Here is a 14605-nt window from a genome sequence, read left to right on the forward strand (position 1 = left end):
AAGGCTTTAAATTAAGGCTTTGATTACTATTGGGTTTACTTTGTCTCATATAATTACACAATACACAATATATCAGACTTTATTAAAAGAAAAACAGCTGAAGAATTGAAAACAATAGACTTTAAAGAGAGACCCTCCAACAAATTTAACACGGCTTCCTTTACAAAACTAAATATCTTAAATGGTTCCATAAACACTTAACACAAAAAATATTTTTTCAAAAGCTCTATTTCACAAGTGAAACACAAGTTTAATATCAATTTTAAGTGTGTTATTACTGAAGAGATTAGCGACATTACAGTATATAAGCAGCTGTTTATCGGTTTATTATAATTCCCCTAGTTCTCCAGTTAATAAATACATTCAGTTCAGTGTGCATTAAAATTATCCTTTAAGCTACAGTATTATTATATTCATGCACAGCTGTAGTTACTCATATTGAAAGGAACAACAGCTGAGGCTGCAGGAGTTCTGTTCTCATGTTTCTGCAGGCAGACAAGCGTGAGACTAAGCTAAGCTGCTGTTACTGTGCTTCTTCTACACTTCTAAATAGTGCTCCGCAGCGCCTCTAGTGGTATGGCTGTGTGAGAAGAACAGCATATCAGTTCAAAATCACCCTCCGGTATACCGTATGAACCGCACAGCACTAGGCCCAAACTGTCTATTTTTTAAAATATATATACTGCTTTTGTTTCTGCAGGAGTGCATGGAGCCGACGACCGCTGAGGAAACTGATGTTTGTTGGTGTGACAGTGGTACTGCCAGTAGGTTTGGGGATAACGTATGCTTTCTCTGATCCCAAAGACCGAAGGAAGACGAGGATATTGGTGGAGGGAGTAAGACGCTTCTGCAGGTTAAAACAGATTTTCTATTCTCTTGAAGTTTAAGACCACAGTAAAGAGTGGGACTGTTCAAAATGTTTAAAAATTTATATAGCCAAGTTGACTCTGATAAATATTTACGGTCTATATATATATATATATATATATATATATATATATATATATATATATATATATATATATATATATATAATATATATATATATATATATATATATATATATATATATATATAGACCGTAAATATTTATCAGAGTCAACTTGGCTATATAAATATATATATATATATATATATATTTTATATATATATATTTTATTAAATAAAATCAGCCAGTGGAATGGACTTAAAATGACCATTTTACTTGCTTCCTTCACACTGTCATGCCCAGAATTCTGTAATATCTTAAATATAATCACATTATATTTGACAATCAACTATCTTGATTTTTGGAACAAGCATGCTTTTGTTTTTTATTTGTTTATTACTGAAATGACATTGAAATTGGCTGTTCATTAGTTTATTCTGCTGTTGTTGGCTTAATCATGTTCTATTAAAATAGAACATATTATAAAGTTCATACTCACTTCTTGTGTTTATGGTACACAGTGTAAAGAAAAAACAAAGAAAATGCACATTTGTAAACCTTTTTTTTTCCTTCTCAACAGGTCTTTATATGTTGGTCTTCTGATTTCATTAGATTATTGGTGGACCTCGAATATTACTTTGCGTGGGGTAGATGAGGTAGGTTTATTATTTTTACAGCAATAGCGTAGCTAAAAGCAATTTAACCAGGTTTCCTCCTGATTGATTCAGTCAATACATATTTGATGTCTGAAGTTTGATAAAAGGATGCTACAATGCTCAAATAAAACAAATAAACAGGTAGTTTTTTTCATAGGTGGTGGCATAAGTGCGTCTGTTCACTTTGCTTAAAACTGTGTCATAAATCCTGTTATTTTCTCTAGAGCAGTGCAGAGTACACTGTTGCCATGTCAGCATGTCACCAGCGGGCTGCAGACAACATGGTGGAGGGAGCTGTGCAGAACGGAGGAATTTACATCAAACTGGGACAGGGCCTGTGTGCCTTCAACCACCTGCTGCCTCCAGAGTACATTCGCACACTGCAGGTGCTGGAGGATAAAGCCCTCAACAGGAGATACAAGGAGGTGAGGAGGAAGGACCAATTAAAGAATAGGAAAATACAAGACTAACAATTATTTAAAATGTGTCGTCAAACATTTTATCACCCTCTAAACTGGCATAGAATTGACAAAATTATTGACAAAAAAAAAAAAAGATTATTATTTTCACATCTTCACATGTCTGTGTGTCTGTCTGTTTATGGAACTATCTCTATATTAGGTAGATGCTTTATTCCTGGAGGACTTCAACTCTACTCCAGACAAACTGTTTAAGATGTTTGACTATGAACCTGTTGCTGCTGCCAGTTTAGCTCAAGTCCACAAAGCAGAAATGCATGATGGGACACCCGTAGCTGTGAAAGTAAGTAGGTGTGTTTGTGTGTGTGTGGTGTGCACATGACACTAACATGCAGTGATCATATGAACAGATTGGATCTGTAATTTCCTCTGGAGAGGGAGCTCTGCCCACATTTTCTACAATCAGAATGTCCAGCGATGACCCTGGCTCACAAATTTCTGCACATAATTAAACAGTGTGATTGATATCTAAATATAAAATATCCATAGCTTAGTTTTTTTTTTTTTGAGTAATGAATCAATTTGAAAATAACACAGTAGTTTTTTTAAGAGTTTTACAGGTGTCAGACTGTGATTCCTTTTGTCTTGTGTTTTTATTACCCGACCACTAGCAGACAGATAGCGGTGTTGTCCTACTGGTCTGATTGCATAAAAGTACACTTTTCTTTTATTCAGATATTACATTCATGATACTGTTTTACACTATGACAGTTTTCATAAAACAGCGATGCATCACCTTACTTACAGTTTCGCAGTATAATATTGATCATATTCATACCATATCAAATCAGGGTCCTTTCAGTACTCAGCTCTACTTTGTTACTCTTGAGGATGCATTGAACTTTAGTATTCTCCCTAAAAAATGTATGTTGTCATATTCATCTCTTGTCTCCTTTAAACCATAATTGGAAGTATTAGATCATAGCAAGTCTCTAAGATGCTCTGCACCCCCCACACCTCTACATAGTGCTGACCGTTTATGATTTGATGACACAAAATTACATTAATGCCAGGTTTGAGCACTTACTGCACACTGTAAGGTATATCTGATAAGACGCATTATTTATACATTCAGAAGTTAATTCACTTAGTTTTTTAATAGCTATTTATATAATAAAACATCTGGGCTGATCTATTTTTTACTACACACTCTAGGCTGATATCTGTTGTTGGATCTTGACTACTAAAGTTGTGGTATATGAGTAAGGTAGTAAGGTATATAATTTGTGTTTCTAGATCATGTGTGTATTAGTATTAGCATTAGCATTAGTGTCTGCTCAGTTCTGAAGACGTTTTTTAGTACTGGTTTAGAAACAAAAAAAGGGATTTGCTTTTTCCACACTAGATTTATATAGTTTTAGATGTTATGATTTCATGTTCTATTGTAAAATAGCTGGGCATTTTACTATTATTTTATTATTATTATTATTATTATTATTATTATTATTATTATTATTGTTATTATTCTCCTTCTGAGAGATTTTGTTGGTGCTGCCTGCTGAGCAATAAATGGAGTATTGAGGACAACAGATTGCTCTCTAAACAACTGGAATTAATGTTTAACCGGAATTAAAATATCCAATGAGGACGTCTCTAGTTTTAATTTATGTAAAATCTTAGTTGTACTAGGTTATACCGACTCTTACAGAGTTGAACCAGTTTGTGGTTGAACTGAGCAACATTTTTCAGTGATGCTACAAGGCCAATGTTATCTGTAAACATTAACTAAAGAGAGATAAAAATAGTAGCAGCACCTGCAACTTTAACTGTGTTTTTGTTTTTAGTCCATGTTTATAGAGAACAGTGAGACATACCGTTTTAGAAACCACAAAAGCAAGTCTGTTACTGGTTACTGAACCAATCCACATAGTTTTAGGTAAGTTTTTCATTTAACTTAGCATTCAGTTAGCACTATGCTTGTTTTTAATTGAAACTTTTTTAATAGCCTGTCGTAGGGTAGTAAGCTCTAGTTCCTGCTTCAGATCATGGCCAGAGTTTGTATTGGAGTTACCCTTTATCTAAATGTACTAATCCAGTTTGACTTTTGGACTGTGTCCAGGTGCAGTATATTGACCTCAGGGACCGGTTTGATGGCGATATCAGGACTCTAGAGATACTGCTGGACATAGTGAAGTTTATGCACCCCAGCTTTGGCTTTCGATGGGTCCTAAAGGTCTGTATGAAACAATATGTACATAACATAAACATTTCTGAGCAAGCGGTTAACTGTAAAGGGCAGAGTCTTTACAAACAGAGCTGTTGTCAGGGGAATCCCCTGTAATCCCTTGTCAAACGGCATGCTGCACAGTTAGAGTTAATCTTGTTTAGGATGGTATTGAGCATCTGCAGTCTACAGTATCAGATTATTTCTTTTAAATTATTTGCCTATCCCAGTGATCTTTAGCCATTTAAGAGCTATCTTCTGTCAGATTTTGGTCCCAAATCTATCTATTGCAACTGCTTTTAGCAGTCATGCAAGTCCTGATTTGTCTGAAGAGCTTGTGTTAGATTTTCCAGGAAGATAGCTCTCCAGGATGAGCTTTTGAAAACTGTTTTACGTGATTTAATATATTTTTTAGTATTATTTCTAAGGAACAAACTATGCTTTAGTTCTTATTTCTGCTTCCCAGGCCAATGTATCTCTGCTTCAGTTTGCTTAAAAGCTTCAATGTTCACTTGTCTGTATAACAGGCATTTTGCGATATTAATGTTTAATATTATTTATGAACATCTAAAAATACATCACGCTTGATACCGTTGTGTATGTTTACACATGTATTTATACACATACTGTGAACAGTGCATTAGCTATGTGTGCACAAAAATCATTCATTTATGTGTTTATATACACTAGAGATTGGCCGATCATTGGTTTTGGCGCAGATCCTTTTCACGATATGATTGGCCGATTACCGATACCAATTAATGTTGTGCCTGGCTGCCACATTAACCTTTCCTGGCAAACTTGTTAATGCATCTTTTTTTTTTTGTAATGTTCTATGCATTGAGTTTAATTAAAGCCATGTGCCTGCTCCACAGTTCCATCTAGCAGTTGAACAAGGAACTGCAGCATCCGGTGACTAAAAAGCGTCTTACATATTTTGACCCCTGTGAAAATTTCTAAAACTAAGTTCTAAAACTAATATTAGAATAAATACTAATAACACTGATACAAATATGTTCCTTCTACTGTTATGTTATAATGTCTAGGTAGTGCAAAATATGTATAAATATACTCTTGGGTGTGCATAATAATAATTTATTGTACTCAAAATTGTATATTAAAGTACTACATAAACAGATTTAACTACAGAATGTAATTTCTCAACAATAAGGCCCAATCCCATTTCTCCTCTTGGCCCTACCCCTTGTCGCAATTCTTGTTAGGCTTGAGGGGTAGGGGAAGTGTTAGGGCTGCATGACCCTTTAAACTGCGATTTTTTAATAAGCACATTTTAAACAGAGGCACAGGCAACTGAAGCAAACCCACAAGTACAAGTGTTTTCCTCGTTAACAATTATGATAACCACTGTATTAAATTAGTTTAATGTGTAGTTTCAATGGCATTTTCTTATCAATGCATAGATAGATTTTCAATTGTACCTTAAATAATGCAACAAATGACAGAGGCTGCAGTATTTAGGTGGAATTAAGAAATAAAACAAAATAAAAGCTAATAAAAGCAAATATCAGCTCCCCATCACAGAGAAATTGAGGAATGGAAAGTAATAATTGATTGCTGCACTACCTGCCCCCTTTCTGAACACATACAATGCCCTAAAGTAACCTAGTTAACCAGCAAATAGGTTGCTGAACTTAAGCGCTCCGCTCAGTGATGGTATAGTTACTTTGAAAAAGTAATCCGATTACTGATTATTCCTTTAAAAAGTAACTTAGTTACTTTATGGATTACATGATTTTAAAAGTAACTAAGTTACTTTACAAGTTACTTTATTAGTTACTTTCTGCAGCTGCAGACATCACCTCAAAAATGCATTTTTAATAGCAACAATGTATCCCTTGACATTTCCTGAAAAATAAATCTCTTGAATAAATTAAACATAAATAATTGTTTTTATAAAAAAATAAATATGGTCTTTCTTGATTTCACTTAACATAAATACTTGTTTTTATAAAAAATATTAAATGAAGAAAGTCTTTCTTGACCTGATATATTTAAACACTGTAAATCTGAACATTGAAGCTGTTGTTCTCAGCAGGGCAGCAAGGAGTGGTTTTATAAAACAAAACCGTGTATGTGGTCCAGGCTGACATCATGTGTACTTTTGTTATTTTGGCCAGGTTTTATTTTATAATCAAATGTTAAGAGTGAAACAGTGGAGTGGGGGGAGTAAACCAGTGGTTGTACCTCATTAACAGAAGCTTCTCAAACCTCTTGTCAGAAAGTCTATTTCTTCTAGGCACTTTATTGTCAGCACAGAGTGTACAGCGAACCCTGATATTGGAACCTTTAGCTGATACTAACTCAAAATAGTGGCTGTATTTCAAGCTACAAAACCCGCTTCTCTCCGCGGAGCGGAGATGCATGGGGAAGGGAGCGTGCTGTCTGTACTAAGTAACGCGTTACTGACATCACTGGCTCCACTGCTATAAATCTGTATCAGATGCATGAAGGGTTACAAAAGAGAAATGGGATTGGGCCTGTATGTGTCTTTTTCTTACTTCAAACAATGACAGTTGAAACTGATGCTAATCTGACCGTTGTCTGACCTGTAGCAGATATGATGTAACTGGATGCTCAGCAGTGTTTGGATTACTAGCATGCACTGATTGCTCTTACCTGCTTTTCTGGTTCTTTCAGGACCTGAAAGGAACATTAGCTCAGGAGCTGGATTTTGAGAACGAGGGCAGGAACTCTGAGAGATGTGCCGAAGAGCTTAAACACTTTAAATTCATTGTTGTACCCAAAGTGTTTTGGGACCTGACCAGCAAGGTATGAACTTTACACCTGATACACCTGTACCCCACCAGTTTCTATTGTACTAACTGTATGCCTAAATAACACATAAGTTAAGTGAAAATAGGGGAGAGGGTAGAACCCTGTAGTAAAGAGAAAATGGTGATTTAATGATGTAAAAAAAAAATAGAATAGATAGAAGGATCTGATAAGTTTTTTTCCCTCTGAAGAGAGTCCTGACGGCAGAGTTCTGTGAAGGCTGCAAAATCAACAACGTGGAGGAGATAAAGAGGCAAGGCCTGAGTTTACAAGATGTGAGTACTGGATGTTCTGGTGCAGAATGACACATGTTGTTTGCTGTTTGCTGATTGTGATTGTAACTCCTCCCTCTGCTCCTGCTGCTTTCAGACAGCAGACAAGCTCATTCGGACTTTTGCAGAACAGATATTTTACACCGGATTTATACATGCTGACCCACATCCTGGAAATGGTAGGGAGAATGTGTGTGTGTGTGTTGTTGTGTGTTGAGTGTTTTAGAGAGATAAGGAGTGAAGACTCACTGTATTTGTGAGAAAATTAATGGGCTGACTGTGGTGTTCATATTTTTGTTACTCGTTTACTTTGTTACTTGTATTTAATTCAGCAAAATTAAGCAATTTTGCATTAAAATTATTTACACATGCTCGCTTCACCTAAATTGCAAGCAATATAAACAGCTTACATGGTTAATATTTGCCCTTTACCTTTCTTATGTTACATTTCTTTCAAAAAGTGCTACTCTTTTTTTTATTAGTTTTTTTAATAAAATGTAAAAGAAAATGAATTAAACTCAAGATATGACCCGAACACCACACAAGGGTTAAGAAGTGATGTCATTAACATATTTACATAAAACTGATTTTCCAGACATTTAATCGAAGAAGTGCTCATGTGACTGCAGGGTTTTATTCTTGTCAAATATAAGTACATGTGATTGTTTGAAGATTAACCAACTGATAAAACAAGTGGAATCAGGTTTAGCTGCTGGTTGTTTGGAATGAAACCTGCTGCCACACCGACCCAATGCAGATAAGAGTTTTGCTCCACATGTCTGTTTTAAATCTATAAGCATAGTTTTGCACCAGACTGCTTTAAACTATGTGCAATTCAGAACATACAATTGTCATGTATCAGTATATATGGCACAGTAACCTTAAAGGACCTAGAGAGGTTATAAAATGTTAATAAAAAATCTGTTTAATGATCAGTGCATTTTTTATTGCATGTTTCTTTTTTCCCTTGAGTTTGTATCTTTCTGTAAAGAACTCTGAATTGCTGTTGTGCATAAAATGCGCTACACAAGTGATCTTGGCTTGCTTTATTGCAGTATTGGTGCGGAGAGGTCCTGATAAGAAAGCAGAGCTAGTGTTGTTGGATCATGGACTCTACGAGTGTCTCAGCAAAAGGTAAAAGCTGAGTTAATCTGTAATGCATAATAAGTAAATATATCAGAATTAACCAACAACATCAGACTGAATCTGTTTACGTCCGCTTGTTTTTGTGTTTTTCAGTGACAGGGTGGCACTGTGCCAGCTGTGGCGATCGATAATCCTTCGAGACGATGCCGGCATGAAGAAATACTCCAGTGATCTTGGGGTCAAAGGTTAGCTTCAATCACCTGAGCTGAATACTGACCCATTAATCACAAATATAATACATAATATTTGTTCTGTGGTGCTCCTGTGGAGTCCTGACCTCTGAACTACAAGGTGAAATAAGGCTAACAAAGTACTCAGAGAAACACACACACACACTGTATACTCGTATGCAAATGAGGGGGGGGGGGTTATAATAAATACTAAAATATGTGAACAGTATCCGTGCCTAGGAGAATCTTGTAATACGATTTCAGACACCCATAAACAGGGTTTATACGGTCATGAAACACCTGGAAAGTCATTGAATTTCCAGGCCTGGATAAGTTTTGGAAAAATAAAAATACCCAGAAAGTTTTGGAAAAGTCATGGAAATTAGGTCTACAAATCTTTGTTTTTCCTTTTATTGATGGAGAAAATCTATTTTGAGCAAACAAATACATCAGCTCAGAGTTAATTCAGTAATTCAGCCCTACACAATGAAGCTCTCAGGATCTGACACATTTTATTTTTAAAGATTGTGTCAGCATTTTTTTAAGATTCATTTTAGGCCTACTATAATAATCGCTGTCAGTTGCTTTTTGGTTTTATTGTCCATGTCTGCACTGATGTTTTGGTCATGAAAAATCATATGATCATGAAAATTTGCCTTGAAGGCATGTAAAAGTCATTAAAAAGTAATGGATATGTATTGGTTAAAAATATATTAAGGAAGCAGATGGATCTGGTGCAACTTCACCTCACAACAAGGTGCCTGGCATTAAAATCACTGATCAAAAATAGTAAAAACAAGCAGCACTTGTTGACTGGAGAATTTTTGATTTTTTTACTGCTAATAAATCAGAAACTCTCCAGTCAACAAGTGCTGCTGGTTTTTACTATTTTTAATAAATATATATTAACCCTGCTAGAAAGGGGACCATACCTTCCCTTGTGAGTGGTCACATGGTTTGCACTTTAGAGTTAATACTTTTTGCTTAACATACTTGGGAAAACATATCCTAAAATGTGACCTGTACCAAACATATAGCAAATATTTAGTTTATTTTGTTTAATATTATAATAATTGAATTTACTGTATGAATTTAGCATATTATACCATTTTTTTTATCCTGTATTGGATTTGTTCACCTATTTACTTACTTGTTGATTGTGTGACTTAGATTACTTCCTGTTTTGCGAGATGCTCCTGCAGCGGCCAATCAGCATGCGCGAGCTGACCCTGGGAAACATCCTGAGCCGCGAGGAGACGTCCTACATGAGGGACATGGCCGTGCATCACTTCGACAACGTCATGGAGGTATTGAAGTCTCTGCCTCGGCCCATGCTGCTGGTGTTCCGCAACATTAACACGGTCCGCTGCATCAACATCACACTCGGGGCGCCCGTCGACCGATACTTCGTCATGGCCAAGTGGTGAGAGACTGAAACCTGGGTTCATTAACTGCTAAAGTTTGTCACTGAGAAGACATTGGGTGAAGCCTGCAGAAAAATTATCTTTATAAATGAGTTAAGCTGAAACTTGGTGTAGTAGTGTGTTGTAGTGTGTTGTGTTGCAGTAAGTAGCTTGTGTGCGGCACAGCTCCTGATACCTGGGGTTCATACACGGTCCTCACTGTATGTGAATGAGTGTGTGTGTGTGTGTGTGATACCACAGTTTCCCGCAGCAGTATGTTGATTTCATTGCAAACATGACTAACTGTCTTGTGTATGTTTGTGTATCAGTGCTGTTCGAGGCTGGGGTAAAACCCGGGCAGATGATGCTGCACTTCTATCCTCCTTCAGGGTCCTCCAGTGGGTCTGGAGCTTCTGGGAGAACCTTAAGTTTGAATGTGCTTTAAGGTGAGCTGATTTTACACATGCATGTGCATGCTGCACCTGAAACTTTTCTTCTACCCACATTGCCTGCATCAGTCAAGACAAGAAAATAGACAGAAAAAAGAGTGAATCAGGAAAATCCCCCGGACTGACCTCAAACCCATAAATAAGGAATTTTTGCATTCCCTTACCTTGGCTTGTGAACACCCACTGCAGAGCCATGGCGTGATTGTCACAGTGCTGTTAGCCAATCAGATGCTATATATTTGCATTCCATGAATATTCATGAGTAAGAGCCATAATCCTGTGCTACTCCTCCACCATACTAAAACAATCTCAAAAAACAGGAGCACCGGAACACCTTCTCACATGGCATTCATATTAGGGACCACCTCAATATAAATTACAATGGTGTTCATGTTTTGTGATATAAAAGGTCTCATTTCATAGTTTTTAGTCATTTTTTGGTTTGGAAGTGTTGCTGATTGTATCACACCCACAGCAACCTAATTGTAAGGTGTAGGATCTTCTCATGTTTTCATATTGTAATTGTTGCTGATCAGGTTATTAACAGACAGCAACCCTAATAGTTAAGTGCAGGTTGTAGGTGAAGGGAATGGGCTGAACCTTATGTATAAGCTCAGTTGTTACATGCATGATTGTCATTTATGTATTAGACATTTGGACAGAAAACAGGTGTACCATTTTGCCAAAATATTCAAATGAATTAATTCACAGTTATTGACTGTTAGTAGTTAGGTAAAGAACTGCATTTGCTTTTAGTTCACATATCGACTGTAGATGCAGTAAAAGTTGACTGTACCCCAGACAGTAACTGTCTGTCCACATGTTTCAATGAAATGCAAGAAATAAAATTAAATACAGCATATTTTTTTTGCAGTAGTAATAACCATGATATCTAGAAATTGCATGATGTGCATGAACTGCACCTTGCATTTTCTCATGATCTCTTTCTTTATCCAGGTCTGAGATGGTGATGATGAGCCTCACTCGCACTCTTCTGCAGCTGCTCTCATACAGTGGAGCCATCACTGTGGACCAGGACATCTATCAGTACCTCAAATAACCCAGGGCTGGTCCACACACTTATCTTACTGCCTGAACGCAGTGAGGAGGCCGTTTATACAAATTCCCTGCAGCAGGGAAACATAAACATGCAGTTTACAGTCACTGCGCTACAAAGATCACAAATGTGACGACGGCGACACAATACATTTTTAAAATTTTAAAATTCCAAATTTTACCTTTTACTTTAAGTTACTGTGGAATAGAACACAGTGGGAAAATGCTTTTGTTGATTGGTGTAATCTAGAATTTTGTTTGATTTAAAATCTACTGCATCCTGTCATATAAAAAAATGCAGTATCTGTCCCAATGCCAGTCTGCAGATAAAAAGCTTTTCTCTGCTCTAACACATCTGGCTTGGCTTCTTATGGTTTTGACCTTGATGCATCAGGTGTGTTGAGGGTCGAGGTTGGAATCACAGGGTCATATATGTGATATGATATGATATGATATGATATGATATGATGTGATATGATATGTTGCCCACAATAATGATGAGATCATGATACCGTGATACTGTGTTACTGAAGAGGATAAAATACTCCTAAATAACCAAATAACAGGAATTATGGATTTATTGGTGTCAGATTCCAATATTCTTCATCGCAGTTTTAGTCTATTTATTTGATTAGCGCCACCACGTGGAGTAATGAAGCAGTAATTTGAAATATTGGGGGACGAGTCATAGGGAGTTTAAAGAGCCTATGTTTTAATAACAGTATTGATATTTGACACTTTGTATCGATATACAGAGGTATGCAAATTATGGGATCTGGTCTAAACTAAATGAAAGATGAAAGTAAGCCCATGTTCCCACAGTAGCCCAAATTCTATAGTTTTATTGTGTTATGTGTATGATGGGGGGACAAGTGAAAAAACTGAATTTTTCCGGTTTTAGGAAGACGTAGTTGCAATATCACAGTCAAATAAAAAAAGCTTGAAAATAAAAACAAAACTGTCCATGACCAAAAATGTGCCCTTTTTACTGCAAGCTCAAACACATTCTCGATAATGAGCCAAGCTGTCAGCCACTGGTACTCATTGATAGTTCCTGTGAAGCTGGAGAAGATGAAACTGAAACTTCACATGAAGCTCTTCTCTTTTTTGCTTGAGCTTCAGCTTAGGAGCATGAACTCTTCAAACAAATGTCCGATTTAGATCACATTTAGAAAAGATAATTTTAACAGCTTAACAAAACATTGGATTGGAGAAAATGGGGTTTGCCTGCAGTTTGAACATAGTTTTAAGACTTTAACTAATCATATTCTAAAGGGGATTAGGTTTACTGGAACCATCACATGAACATTCTACACATACAGCTCTGAAACAAAAAAAGAGACCACTTAAAAATGATGAGTTTTTTATTTTACCAAATTGAAAACCTCTGGAATTTAATCAAGAGGAAGATGGCTGATTACAAGCCATCAAACCAAACTGGACTGCTTGAATTTTTGTACCAGGAATGGCATAAAATTATCCATAAGCAGTATGTAAGACCGGTGGAGGAGAACATGCCAAAATGCATGTAAACTGTGATTAAAAACCAGGGTTATTCCAGCAAAATTTCTGAACTCTTAAAACTTTATGAATATGAACTTGTTTTGTTTGCATCATTTGAGGTCTGAATGTGCTGAAAGCCATTTCTAAATTGCTGCAAATAAATGCTCTACATGACAATATTTTTCTTTGGAGTTATAGAAATTTGTAGTTTATAGAAAAAAACAACAATGTTCATTTTACTCAAACATATACCTATAAATAGCAAAATCAAAGAAACTGATTCAGAAACTGAAGTGGTCTCTTTATTTTTTTCCATAGCTGTATTTGGTGTTTTTATTGCAGTGAATCGATGTGTATACATTTTCTAAAGGTTCTGCTGTCTGTGTTGGCCTCAAAAACCCAGCCAAAGTGTTCATACCTCAGCAGAGAGCTTTCCTCCTCCTCTCTCCTTCACACATCATTTAACTCAATAAAACACATATCAGCCTCTTGAGGAACTAAATCTGCACATTTAGTTGTTTTCTTTCATAGACTGCTGAGGTACGGGTCCTGGTTTAGGAAGACCACACTGATTCTCTGTTTACACTTCTCTGGTAAAAGCTATGATGCAAATTACTTTGCCACCAAATCATTTTGAAATCGTTTTTTTTTGTAGGAGTGAAACAAGCTGTTTTGATGACTTAATCTAGAACAGTATCGAACAGCGCCAACACATTTTGGACATACTGAAGTTAAAAATATTTAGGCAGTTTATTATAGTGCTTTGTGGGTTTTTTTTAATCATGGGTAAACTTAATGTTTTTGTCATAAGCCAAAAGCTCTTTTGTGGACCAGTTGGACCATAAAATCAGACTGTGTAGTTTGATGCATGTAGCTCTGATCACTACTCTTTATTTATTTAAGGGCCACAAACCTAAATACTAATAGAAATAAAAAAAAATATTACCACCACTTTTACCATTTGTTTTCTTTGTGTTATTGTGTTGTCTCTTTTTGTCTGTTTTCAGTCATAGTGAAAAATGCTATTAACAAATTTAAACTGCATCATCAATTTTAACCTGATATTTTCAACTCCCAAGTTAATAATCATGTTGATAATACTGGTGTGCCGTTAGTAAACGAGCAATATTCAGACCCCTATATTTTTTTAATATTTGTTTCATTGCAGCAATTTGCTAAAATCAAAAAAGTTAATTTTATTTCTCATTAAATGTTCACTCGGCACCCAATCTTGACAGAAAAAAAGCAAAAATGCAAATTTTTTAGAAATGAAAAACTGAAATATCACATGGTCAAAAGTATTCAGACCCTTGGCTTAGTGTTAAGTAGAAGCACCCTTTTAAGCTAATACAGCCATCAGTCTTCTTGGAAATGATGAAGTTTTTCATACCTGGATTTGGGGATTCTCTGCCATTCTTCCTTGCAGATCCTCTCAAGTTCTGTCAAGTTGGATGGTGAATGTTGGTGAACAGCCATTTTCAGGTCTCTCCAGAGATGCTCAATTGGGTTTAGGTCAGGGCTCTGGCTGGTCCAGTCAAGAATGGTCACAGAGTTGTTCCAAAGCAACTCCTTTGTTATTTTAGCTG

At 36.1% G+C, this 14605-nt stretch overlaps 1 protein-coding gene across 4 annotated transcripts in view; it reads left to right on the top strand.

The window, feature by feature from the left end:
• adck5 (aarF domain containing kinase 5) overlaps nucleotides 1-13976 on the top strand; it is a 35035-nt gene extending 21059 nt beyond the window's left edge. Inside the window, exons 3-15 of one of the 4 annotated variants that reach the window (XM_007230811.4) lie at nucleotides 701-853; nucleotides 1509-1584; nucleotides 1809-2009; nucleotides 2206-2346; nucleotides 4123-4236; nucleotides 6886-7017; nucleotides 7212-7295; nucleotides 7390-7471; nucleotides 8348-8426; nucleotides 8532-8623; nucleotides 9779-10031; nucleotides 10341-10457; nucleotides 11418-13976. In XM_007230811.4, coding sequence (XP_007230873.2) covers nucleotides 701-853; nucleotides 1509-1584; nucleotides 1809-2009; nucleotides 2206-2346; nucleotides 4123-4236; nucleotides 6886-7017; nucleotides 7212-7295; nucleotides 7390-7471; nucleotides 8348-8426; nucleotides 8532-8623; nucleotides 9779-10031; nucleotides 10341-10457; nucleotides 11418-11520 — 1627 coding nt within the window. In that variant the 3' untranslated portion in view covers nucleotides 11521-13976. Of the gene's footprint in view, nucleotides 1-700; nucleotides 854-1508; nucleotides 1585-1808; nucleotides 2010-2205; nucleotides 2347-4122; nucleotides 4237-6885; nucleotides 7018-7211; nucleotides 7296-7389; nucleotides 7472-8347; nucleotides 8427-8531; nucleotides 8624-9778; nucleotides 10032-10340; nucleotides 10458-11417 lie in introns of those variants that run through there. The other 3 variants (XR_007438481.1, XM_022683050.2, XM_015608074.3) reach the window with 3 other exon arrangements.
• The last annotated feature ends 629 nt before the right edge of the window (nucleotides 13977-14605 follow it).

This window comes from Astyanax mexicanus, chromosome 3 (genome assembly GCF_023375975.1).
Source record: "Astyanax mexicanus isolate ESR-SI-001 chromosome 3, AstMex3_surface, whole genome shotgun sequence".
Classification (NCBI taxonomy): Eukaryota; Metazoa; Chordata; class Actinopteri; order Characiformes; family Acestrorhamphidae; genus Astyanax; species Astyanax mexicanus.